The 12,265-nt window shown below is 37.5% G+C and overlaps 1 protein-coding gene across 1 annotated transcript in view; it reads left to right on the top strand.

The window, feature by feature from the left end:
* GPM6A (glycoprotein M6A) overlaps nucleotides 1-4,223 on the top strand; it is a 259,067-nt gene extending 254,844 nt beyond the window's left edge. Inside the window, exon 8 of the mRNA XM_010829923.1 lies at nucleotides 2,122-4,223. Within this exon, the coding sequence (XP_010828225.1) occupies nucleotides 2,122-2,274 (153 nt within the window). The 3' untranslated portion in view covers nucleotides 2,275-4,223. The remainder of the gene's footprint in view (nucleotides 1-2,121) is intronic.
* Nucleotides 4,224-12,265: the final 8,042 nt, after the last annotated feature.

The following is a 12,265-nucleotide window of genomic DNA, read 5'->3' as shown; positions in this document are numbered from 1 at the left end:
GCAAGAATATAATTCAGAGCTCCTACTTCCCTGTGGCTTACAATTTCTAAACAAAAAGAATATAATTCAGAGCTCCTACTTCCCTGTGGCTTACAATTTCTAAACAAATGAAGCAAAATACAGAATTCAAGAGGAATTTCATTGCTTTACTGTATCGCTGTATCAAAATTATTTTGTCAAAATTCCTTTCTACTGCCTATTGACTGCCTGAACATGAACATATTACAGTAGACACCGTTTGGAATTTACCTTGCATTCTTAATGTTCATCCCTACTTTTCTAGAATGAGCCTAGCTCCTATCTTGACTAATCAAAATTTTCAAGTTCTTCAAAAAACTAAAAATAGAACTAGCATATGACCCAGCAACTTCACTCCTGGGTATATATCTGAAAAGAAAAATTACTAGTTCAAAAAGATACATGAACCCCAGTGTTCATAGCAGCATTATTTACAATTTCCAAGACATGGAAGGAACCTAATGTCCATTAACAGATGAATGGAAAAAGATGAGGTGTTTATACAATGGAATATTACTAAGTAATATTCCGTATATACAATGGAATATTACTCAACCACAAAAGAGAAGGAAATTTTGCCATTTGCAACACCACAGGTGGACCTGAAGAGTATTGTGCTAAGTGAAATGAGTCAGATAGAGAAAGACAGCTACTGTATGATATCGCTTCTATGCGGAATCTAAAAAGTACAACAAGCTAGTGAATATACAAAAAAGCAGAGCATGTGATTTTTTTAAAAAAAATTAAAAAAAAAAAAGCAACAGACTCAGAAATTAAAAAAAAAAACTAGTAGGTACGGGTGGAGAGAGGGAAGGAAGAGGGGCAACATAGGGGCAGGGTATTAAGAGATATAAGCTGTTATGTATAAATTACAAGGACATATTGTACAACACTGGAATACAGCCAATATTTTATAATAACTATAAATGGAATATAAGCTTTAGCAATTGTGAATCACTATACTGTATACCTGTAACATACAAAATATAGAATATCACTATAATTGAATAAAAACTTTTCCTGTTCTATTTTACTTTAAGTAAAAATAATGCTACTCTTTAAGGCTCAGAGAAAGTACATACCCGACAACTTAGTTTCTCTTTTCTATTCATCCATCGAAATCCATCAATTGGAAAACGTCTTTTTCTCTCTCAAAGACTACAAGGAAGGCAAAGAAAGAAAAACAAATAAGTGATCTCATTGTTCAGTCTATTCAGGTAAAACCAGGAGCTTCAGTATTTCACACTTTATTCCTCAGGAAAAATAGGGAGCTTCCTTCTTGAACTATTCTAGCTATTATGAATGTATATAAATGTACAAGATTCAGGGGCTTCCCTGGTGATCCAGTGGTTAGCACTCCATTCTCCCAAAGCGGGGGGTCCAGGTTCCGTCCACGCTCAGGGAACTAGATCCCACTTGCTGTAACTAAGAGTTCTTATGGTGCAGTGAAGACTGAGTATCGGCATGCTGCTACTAAATAAACAGTGCAGCCAAATAAACAAACAAACATTTTTTAAAAAAATTAAACAAAATAATACAAGATTCATATGACACATTGCTTGCTATCTTGTAGTTTGCAATGTAAAGTGCAAAATTCATCGAGTGGAAAACTAACGTAATTGAATCCACAGGTTTATGTTGGGGTTTCCATGAACCTGTTTTCTATTACACACTGGGCAGTGTATCATTTCATTAGTCCCAGTTCACTGGGGTCCACTATAAATGAGACTGTTTCCTTTAATAGATTAGAAAACGTAAATACGTAACCATAAAATGTGTAGTCTATAGTTTGAGTGAGGGCAGAAGGACAGGAAGCATCACGTAAAAGCTTTAAAATATTGAATTAAGACCCTTGGATTCCTCAAAGCTGAAGAAGAAGAAAGAGATACTGAAAAAAGTGTGCCAAGAAGATATTGTCACCGTAGGGGGAGTGAGGAAGGAAAATATTTTATTTACATTCTATTACAGCAGAAATCTTCGTCCCATTTTGTTAATGAACACGTTCCACAGAAGTATATAATTTGAACATTTCTTTCCTAATAGCAAGGTGTAGTGAGGACACAGAACAGACTTCCCGCATCAATTATCTTTGTCTTTGATTAGGTCCACTACCTTATGGTTCTGTCTGCCAACTGGGCTTATGTGAAAGACGCCTGCCGGATGCAGAAGTATGAAGACATCAAGTCCAAGGAGGAGCAGGAGCTTCACGACATCCACTCTACTCGCTCCAAAGAGCGGCTCAATGCGTACACATAAACACCACCTTCCAGTTCTGTCACTCAATGCATTGGTGTTTAACTAAGGGCCATCCAACCATCCAATCTTTTGAAAAAGAAAATGGAAGTGCTTCTCATCAATGATATGGGGGGTGACTTATGAATCACCCGAATACATGTCTTTGTTGTGTAGCACTTCATTTCCTAATTTGTTAAATTGGTGTAATCAGATCTCTTCTACAAGCTCCTATCCAGCTTTTTTTTTCTTTTCTTAAATTTCTCAAACTCACTTAATTCTGTAAGATCAAGGAAACTAACATTGTCAAATGCAGAGATTTGATTTTTAACCACTTCCATGTGTTATACATTACACCTTTTGCATTCTTTCTTATGTTTTGAAAAGAAAAGTAGCTTTTTATACTTTTTAGTTTTGATTTCAGTAACTAGTTCAACTACAGGTAACCTTCAAAGGGACCACTGTACATTATGACAATAGACAGAAATGATATCATGATGACTCGAAACACAAAAATCCTGTCTGAAGATCAGTGGCCGTGTTGCTATAGGCCCTGGTTAATGTTTTCATCAATCTAAGGTGCAATTTCTAAATTTGTAAGAGTAGGTTTAAAAAAAGTGCTTCTTATCTTTGTTAACACTATTCTTTTCTTGATGTACTTAAAAGCATTTCTCTCTGATGACTCATGTTTCTGTTGTGAGCATGTAGAAACAGTGATGCTAATGCATGGCTAGTTACCTTTTTAAGATAGTGACACCAGGCTTACCTTTTAAAGTTTAGTATAGACATGACTTTAACAGAAATAACTACCATGGACTGTTGGCGAATGATCGCTTTGTGACTTAAGCAGTGGCTGGATTGGAACTTTTAATATGCTAATGTGGAACATTAATTACCTTTATGAAGGTGGTATATTAAAAATAAGCACACTAACCCCTCCGAAGTTGTTTTACCTACTTTAAAGCATTTTAATGGATTGCACCTCTGTAAACGATCCCTCCAATGTGTATGATATATTTGAAAAGGCTTCCATTACTATAATAGCTTTGCTTGCAGCCTTCCAATCTATGTTGGTTTACCTGTAGTGTTTTTTAAAGTGAGGTCAGAGGCCACTATACAATGTATCCTTTCAAAGTGTAGTGATATCTTGTGTTTTTATTTCAAGTAAGTCATTTTAACCAAATGTTCATTCGTATTCATTTATAAGACGTACCTATATCAAAGGAATAAAAAAAAAAGCAATCAGTATTATTGGACCAAATTTGGTGTTTGTTTTAACCTTAACTCTTCTTCCGGTTATTTCTAATGCTACAAGAATGCTGTAAAGTGTCTTTTAAAATGATGTAGCCTGACAAGACTTTCTTGTCAGTGTATAAAAACTAGGTAGTATTGTGCACTATTTGACCATTGTGAAATCCTTTCTCAGTGTAAGTGCATTTCTAATAAAATTTATTGAGTGAAACAATCTTTGTACAATGACTAGTTGTGCATCATCCATAATTTTACAATTCTTGTAGTAGGTAGGGGGTGTATTACTAGGGTTATCTGTGGCATGATTATGCATTCTGTAGTATTATTTAATTAATTTGGGGTTTTGCTTCTTTTTTTTACACTTAGGTTATCTTACTGGTTCAACATTTTTCTGATATATGCAGTATTACAGATATTCAGCAAAAGTATTAATGGGCTTCTTTAAATTCTATCTTATAGTGTTTCGGTTCTGTGTCTTAACAGTTTGTGATGATTTTTAAAACTGTCTTTTAAACTTACGTAATGATGTTGATGTTTTTGGCTTTTTTTTTTCCTGGTATTAGAGTTTGTATTTTCACAAAGAGTGCTTTGTAGCAGGCATTACAATTAATCTGTTTTGTACATAAATGTGCCAACAGCTTGATGGTGGCGTTTTTGAAATGTAGAACAAAGTGCTTGCAAATGTAATAAATACACTTGTGTACTTTGTGTACTTATTATTAGTTTCTGCAGTGTGTTTTTGTTTTTTCTTTCTTGTTTTGTTTATTCCTCTTTCCTGTGTGTGCATTCTTTCCAATTCAGTCGGTGCTGTTTCCATAGGATGCTTATTGCCTTGGTTGAGCTGACCTAACGCTTCATAATTTAATGAAAGTCTGTGCATGACCTGCAGCGGGGGAATGCTGGGGAGAGGGGAGAGGGTGAAGTGGAGGCCATTCCATTTAGCAAATGATAACAACTCTCAGTTTATGCTGTTTCCTTGCCTAATGTTTATTGTTTTGTGTTTTCTTTAATGTTTCATAAACTAGCAGAGAATCAAAAATGTCTAATGCAATTCAGAAAGAAAAAATGACTTATTGGTTTGCTTCAAAATGTCAAGGTGAGACCAATGAAATGAAAAAAAATTTTTTTCCAGACTTCATTTGTTTTGGATGTAATTTCTTCTGGCCAAATCAAGTAATGGCAATTTACAAATGATAAAATAGTTATCTAAAAAACCTAAACTTTCATAAAACCTAAGGAATTATATTATTCTTCATTTATGTATTACTGTAAATGACAATTTGAAAATTTCATAGTTAAATTACTAATAGCTACAATAATTATAAGTAGATCGTGGGAAAATGTCTTGTTTTAAAAAATCACTTTCATGACAATAAAAAAAACTATCCCCTATTCAAACCTTATGAAATAATAATTCTTATTCTTTCCAGTATTTATGAGAGGCTTAACTTTATTGTTGTTGTGCTCATTTGTGTCCAACTCTTTGTGACCCCACGGACTGCAGCCCGCCAGGCCCCTCTGTCCATGGGATTTTCCCAGGCAAAGAATACTGGAGTGGGTTGCTATTTCTTTTGCAGGGGATCTTCCAGACTCAGGGATCGACACCAAGTCTCATGCATCTCCTGCACCGGCAGGCACATTCTTTTACCACTATGCCACAAGGGAAGCCCTTCTAAGCATAGCAACAAGATAATAAAGAACTAAACGTTAAAGAACTTCAACATGAACAAAAATTTCATGATATATGCTTTTCAAAAACTGATCATTATAAAATAATTTAATCTTTGAAAAATTAAAAGTTCATTTCTCTATGTAAAAATATATGCTTATATTTCAGTTCAGTTCAGTCACTCAGTCATGTCCGACTCTTTCCAACCCCATGGACTGCAGTATGCCAGCCCTCCCTGTCCATCACCAACTCCTGGAGTTTACTCAAACTCATGTCCATTGCATCGGTGATGCCATCCAACCATCTCATCCTCTGTCGTCCCCTTCTCCTTCTGCCTTCAATCTTTCCCAGCATCAGGGTCTTTTCCAATGAGTCAGTTTTTCACATCAGGTGGTCAAAGTATTGGAGCTTCAGCTTCAGCATCAGTCCTTCCAATGAATATTCAGGATTGATTTCCTTTAGGATTGACTGGTTTGATCTTCTTGCAGTCCAAGGGACTTTTGGGAGTTTTCTTTAGCACCTCAGTTAGAAAACATCAATTCTTTGGTGCTCAGCCTTCTTTATGATCCAACTCTCACATTCATACATGACTACTGGAAAAATCATAGCTTTGACTAGACAGACCTTTGTTGGCAAAGTAATGTCTCTACTTTTTAATATGCTGTCTAGGTTGGTCATAGCTTTCCTTCCAAGGAGCAAGCGTCTTTTAATCTCATGGCTGCAATCACCATCTGCAGTTATTTTGGAGCCCAAGAAAATAAAGTCTGTCACTGTTTCCACTGTTTCCCCATCTATTCGCCATGAAGTGACAGGACTGAATGTCATGATCTTATAAGCCAGCTTTTTCACTCTCCTCTTTCACTTTCAGCAAGAGGCTCTTTAGTTCCTCTTTGCTTTCTGCCATAAGGGTGGGGTCATCTGCATATCTGAGATTACTGATATCTCTCCTGGCAATCTTGATTCCAGCTTGTATTTCATCCAGCTTGGCATTTCACATGATGTATTATGCATATAAGCAAGGTTTTTAGATGACAGATTATTCAAAGTCAGTGTAGGCAAGTCTGTATAAAATGCTGCTAGTTCAAATGTAAATATCTTTCTCCTGATTAAATGAGACCCACTGCCACTGCTAAATCCCCAAACTCATCATTTTCAATAATTGTCAACCTTGTATAAACTGTATGCATTCTAACTCCTATTTGCTATCTTTCCAGCTTATTTACTCTACTGGGACCATATATCTATTGATCTCGATCTTACAGCCTTTTACTCGTATATGTCCTCAACTCCTCCAATAACTAACTTACATTGCGTGACCCATCATTGTACCCATTCCCTTGGCAAATCCTCAACATCCTTGACCCTCTCTCTTCCTTAAACTCACAGGGTAAAATGCCATCCCAGCTTTAATTCATCTTCTGTCCACATCTGAACCTATATACCTAATCATGACTGGAGAAAATCACATGCCCAGACTGACCAACATCACTTAAGTCTAGGTGAGCTCTAGGAGTTGTCAAGAAATCAACTCTATTTTCCTAAAACAAGTGTTGGAAACTTTTTCTGTGAACGACCACATAGTGAATATTTAAGGATTTATGTGTGGGCCGTGAACTCTCTATGGTACCTTCTTAACTGACATTATAATTTAAGAAGAGTAATTGTCAATGTGTCAATAAATGGGCGTGTGTGTTAGTCACTTAGTCATGTCCAACTCTTTGTGACCCCATGGACTATACCCTGCCAGGCTTCTCTGTCTATGGAATTCTCCAGGAAAGAATACTGGAGTGGATTGCCATTCCTTTCTCCAGATAAATGGGCATAGCTGTATTCCAATAAAACTTTGTTTACAAAGACAAATGGTGGCCCATGTTTAGCCTGAGGTCCATAATTTACTGACTTCTGCCCTAGAGCATTCACCATTTTACATCCTCTGGATGGTTCCTGTATCACAGTTTTCTCTTATCAAACTTCCAGTGCCTTCTTTTCATTTAGTTAGAAATTGTCTCCTATTTCAGGAAGAAATGAGAAACAGAAGAACATCTTCATGAATCCCCATCACTAATCTCTTAATCTATCTGTATCAATATCTGCTTTTTCTCTTTTCAATTTGGATGAATTGCTCATGTTTCTCAGGCCAGACACACTTGATGTATTTTAGATCCCACTTCCTGTCACCTACTGAAGGGTAGAAATTAATCCAGCAAATTTTCCCTCTCCCCAGTCTCTCCTGAATCATCAGTTTTCACTCTCTGATGGCTTATTCCAATCTTTAAACAAGCAAACAACAATAAGAACAAATTTAAAATCAACTCTAAAATTAGAAATGCAATAGATCTATAATTGCAATACACTCAAAACAGAAAATGAAGTTGGAGCACTTATACCACTTGACGTCAAGATTTATTTGAAAGTTCTCATAATAAAAATTAATTTGGGAGTAAAAATGGGCAGGAGTTGGGATCTTATATAGATAGATCGATGACAAGTTGTTGACAAAAGTGCCAAAGTAGTAACCCAATGGAAAAAAGTCATCAGTTCAGTTCCATCACTCAGTTGTATAGAACTCTTGTGACCCCATGGACTGCAGTATGCCAGGCCTCCCTGTCCATCACCAACTCCCAGAGCTTGCTCAAACTCATGTCCATCAAGTCAGTGATGCCATCCAACCATCTAATCCTCTGTTGTCCTCTTCCCCTCCTGCCTTCATTCTTTCCCAGCATCAGGATCTTTTCAGATGAGTCAGTGCTTTGCATCAAGTGGCCAAAGTATTGGAGCTTCAGCTTCAGCATATGTCCTTCCAATGAATATTCAGGTCTGATTTCGTTTAGGATGGACTGGTTGGATCTCCTTGCAGTCCAAGGGACTCTCAAAAGTCTTCTCCAACACCACAGTTCAAAAGCATCAATTCTTTGGTGCTCAGCTTTCATTATGGTCCAAGTCTCACATCCATACATGACTACTGGAAAAACCATAGCCTTGACTAGATGGACCTTTGTTGACAAAGTAATGTCTCTACTTTTTAATATGCTGTCTAGGTTGGTCACAGCTTTTCTTTCAAGGAGCAAGCGTCTTTTAATTTCATGGCTGCAATCACCATCTGCAGTGATTTTGGAGCCCAAGAAAATAAAGTCTGTCACTGTTTCCACTGTTTCCCCATCTATTTGCCATGAACTAATGGGACCAGATGCCATGATCTTCCTTTTCTGAATGTTGAGCTTTAAGCCAGCTTTTTCACTCTCCTCTTTCATTTTCATCGAGAGTCTCTTTAGTTCCTCTTAGCTTTCTGCCATAAGGTGCATATGCATATCTGAGGTTATTGATATTTCTCCCGGCAATCTTGATTCCAGCTTGTGCTTCTTCCAGCCCAGCGTTTCTCATGATGTATTCTGCATATAAATTAAATAAGCAGGGTGACAATATACAGCCTTGATGTACTCCTTTCCCAATTTGGAACCAGTCCGTTGTTCCATGTCCATGCTTGAATATTAATCTGAAGTGGATTATAGACCCAATCATAAAAGTTACAATTATAAAGCTTCTAGAAGAAGATAGAGAAGAATATCATCCTGACCCTTGGATAGGCAAAATTTCTAGACAGGTTGTGAAAGTCTAAAGGAGCCAGTAATAGATTAGACTCTTATCAAAATTTAAAACCTTAGCTTATTAAAGGACAAAGAAATGAAAACAAAATTTACAAACTGGATAAAAGTACTCATTGTGCATATATTTGGTTAAAGACAAAAGAAATACATTGAACATGTACAAAGAACTCCTACAAATCAATAAGGAAAGGAAAATCCAATAAAATTGGGCAAAGGACTTGAATAGAAACTTAAGAAGATGTACACACAACATTGTAAAGCAACTATCATCCAAATAAAAATAAATTTTAAAAAAGATGTACAGATGGCCAAATAGGCACTGAAAAGATGCTCAATATCATTAATCATCAGGGAAATTAAAATCATTTCCAAAATAAGATGCTACTTTACACTCATTAGAATAGCTAAAATTGAAAAATTTTCAACATTGTGTTTTGAAAATGTACAGCATCTGTAATTCTCATAGATTACTGATAAGAATATAATTGTATGGCACAAACTAACACAAAATTGTAAAAAATATTTTTAAAAATTAAAATAAAAATTTTAAAGAATATGGTTGGCAATTACTTATGAAATTATACATCTGCCTAGACTATGAACACTCTACTCCTAGATATTATTCAAGAGAAATGAACTTTTTGGGGGGGTCCACAAAAAAAGAGTTGTACAAGAATGTCTGGAGCATATTTATGGATTGAGGAAGAGAGAGAAAAGAACCCTGACTGCTGTCAACTGGGAGGTAGTTGGTTTGGCTATTAGAAATTTTCTCCAGATGAACATAAACAATTTTAAAGATAAGCAAATCAAAAATAAGTCAATCAATGATGGAGCAAGACAAAACAAAGAGCATTCCAGAATTATTTGGGCACAATAAAAAAAAAAAAAAACTGTCCAAACCAACCTCACAAGAAGTCTACTTCTCTCTCTCCTTGCTAATGGAAATGACTGCAGCTTCTTTACCACCTGACCTCGAAGGGCACCATGCTCTTCCTGCCTTTTAAGTAAAAACTACTGAGATGCTCAACCATAGAATCACCTTCACTATGACAGCCTCCAGTCTGGAGGATGCATCTGCAAACACTGCACTGAGTCTCCCAAAGCAAATGCAAATCTCACTACAAGTCTGTTGTCACTGTATCCTTCTCTACCACTGCCTAACAAATTACCCCAATGGTAGAGGCTTAAAGCAATGTATATTATGTTTCTGTGGGTCAGCAGTCCAGGCACAGTTTATCTAGACCATCCAGGTCATCTGGCTCTGGATCTTCATAGCAGACCTCACCCATCTCAAGGCTTGCCTGGGATGGAGCCCCTTTTTAGCTTCCTCACTCATCCACAGTGTTGTGGCAGGATTCAGTTCCTTGCGGGCTGTCATCAGACACCTCAGTTCTTTCAAAAGCTGAGGAGGGCACTTCCTGAGTTGATGAAAGTAATCAGATCTTCATTGGGGTGGGGGCCATATGGATGCACAAGTTTGCCCAAAGTAATGAACCTATATATTTCAGTCTATCAACTTCACTTCATGTACATGATACATGATGACTCCCTTGCATTAAAAATCAAATTAAGCTGAATGAAACATGCAAAAAGCAAATGGCTGTCTGAAGAGGCCTTACAAATAGCTGTGAAAAGACAGGAAGTGAAAAGCAAAGGAGAAAAGGTAAGATATACCCATTTGAATGCAGAGTTCCAAAGAATAGCAAGGAGAGATGAGATAAAGACTTCCTCAGCGATCAATGCAAAGAAATAGAGGAAAACAATAGAATGGGAAAGACTAGAGATCTCTTCAAGAAAATTAGAGATACCAAAGGAAATTTCATGCAAAGATGGGCTCAATAAAGGACAGAAATGGTAGGGACCTAACAGAAGCAGAAGATATTAAGAAGAGGTGGCAAGAATACACAGAAGAACTATACAAAAAAGATCTTCATGACCCAGATAATCACGATGGTGTGATCACTCACCTAGAGCCAGACTGCCTGGAATGTGAAGTCAAGTGGGCCTTAGAAAGCATGACAAACAAAGCTAGTGGAGGTGATGGAATTCCAGTTGAGCTATTTCAAATCCTGAAAGATGATGCTGTGAAAGTACTGCACTCAATATGCCAGCAAATTTGGAAAACTCAGCAGTGGCCACAGGACTGGAAAAGGTCAGTTTTCATTCCAATCCCAAAGAAAGGCAATGCCAAAGCATGCTCAAACTACCGCACAATTGTACTCATCTCACACGCTAATAAAGTGATGCTTAAAATTCTCCAAGCCAGGCTTCAGCAATACGTGAACCATGAACTTCCAGACGTTCAAGCTGGTTTTAGAAAAGGCAGAGGAAATAAAAGGCAATCAAATTGCCAACATCTGATGGATCATCGAAAAAGAGAGTTCCAGAAAAACACCTATTTGTGCTTTATTGACTATGCCAAAGCCTTTGATTGTGTGGATCACAATAAACTATGGAAAATTCTTCAAGAGATGGGAATACCAGACCACCTGACCTGCCTCTTGAGAAACCTGTATGCAGGTCAGGAAGCAACAGTTAGAACTGGACATGGAACAACAGACTGGTTCCAAACAGGAAAAGGAGTATGTCAAGGCTGTATATTGCCACCCTGCTTATTTCACTTATATGCAGAGGACATCATGAGAAACGCTGGGCTGGAGGAAGCACAAGCTGGAATCAAGATTGCCGGGAGAAATATCAATAACCTCAGACATGCAGATGACACCACTCTTATGGCAGAAAGTGAAGAAGAACTAAAGAGCCTCTTAATGAAAGAGAAAAAGGAGAGTGATAAAGTTGGCTTAAAGCTCATCATTCAGAAAACTAAGATCATGGCATCTGGTCTCATTATTTCATGGCAAATAGATGGAGAAACAGTGGAAACAGTGGCAGACTTTATTTTTTGGGGCTCCAAAATCACTGCAGATGGTGATTGCAGCCATGAAATTAAAAGACGCTTACTCCCTGGAAGGAAAGTTATGACCAACCTAGACAGAATATTAAAAAGCAGAGACGTTACTTTGCCAACAAAGGTCCATCTAGTCAAGGCTATGGTTTTTCCAGTGGTCATGTATGGATGTGAGAGTTGGACTATGAAGAAAGCTGAGCACTGAAGAATTGATGCTTTTGAACCATGCTGTTGGAGAAGACTCTTGAGAGTCCCATGGACTGCAAGGACATCCAAGCAGTCCATCCTAAAGGAGATCAGTCCTGGATGTTCACTGGAGGGACTGATGTTGAAGCTGAAAGTCCAATAATTTGGCCACCTCATGTGAAGAGCTGACTCATTGGAAAAGACCATGATGCTGGGAAAGATTGAGGGCAGGAGGAGAAGGGGACAACAGAGGATAAGATGTTTGGATGGCATCATCAACTCGATGGACTGGATTTGGGTGGACTCAGGAAGTTGGTGATGAACAGGGAGGCCTGGCATGCTGCGGTTCATGGGACCGCAAAGAGTTGGACACAACTGAGTGACTGAACTGAACTG

Source organism: Bison bison, unplaced genomic scaffold (assembly GCF_000754665.1).
Source record: "Bison bison bison isolate TAMUID 2011002044 unplaced genomic scaffold, Bison_UMD1.0 scf7180017864514, whole genome shotgun sequence".
Lineage (NCBI taxonomy): Eukaryota > Metazoa > Chordata > Mammalia > Artiodactyla > Bovidae > Bison > Bison bison.
The sequence above is the reverse complement of the archived record's forward strand: the minus strand, read 5'-3'. Positions and strand labels throughout refer to the sequence as shown.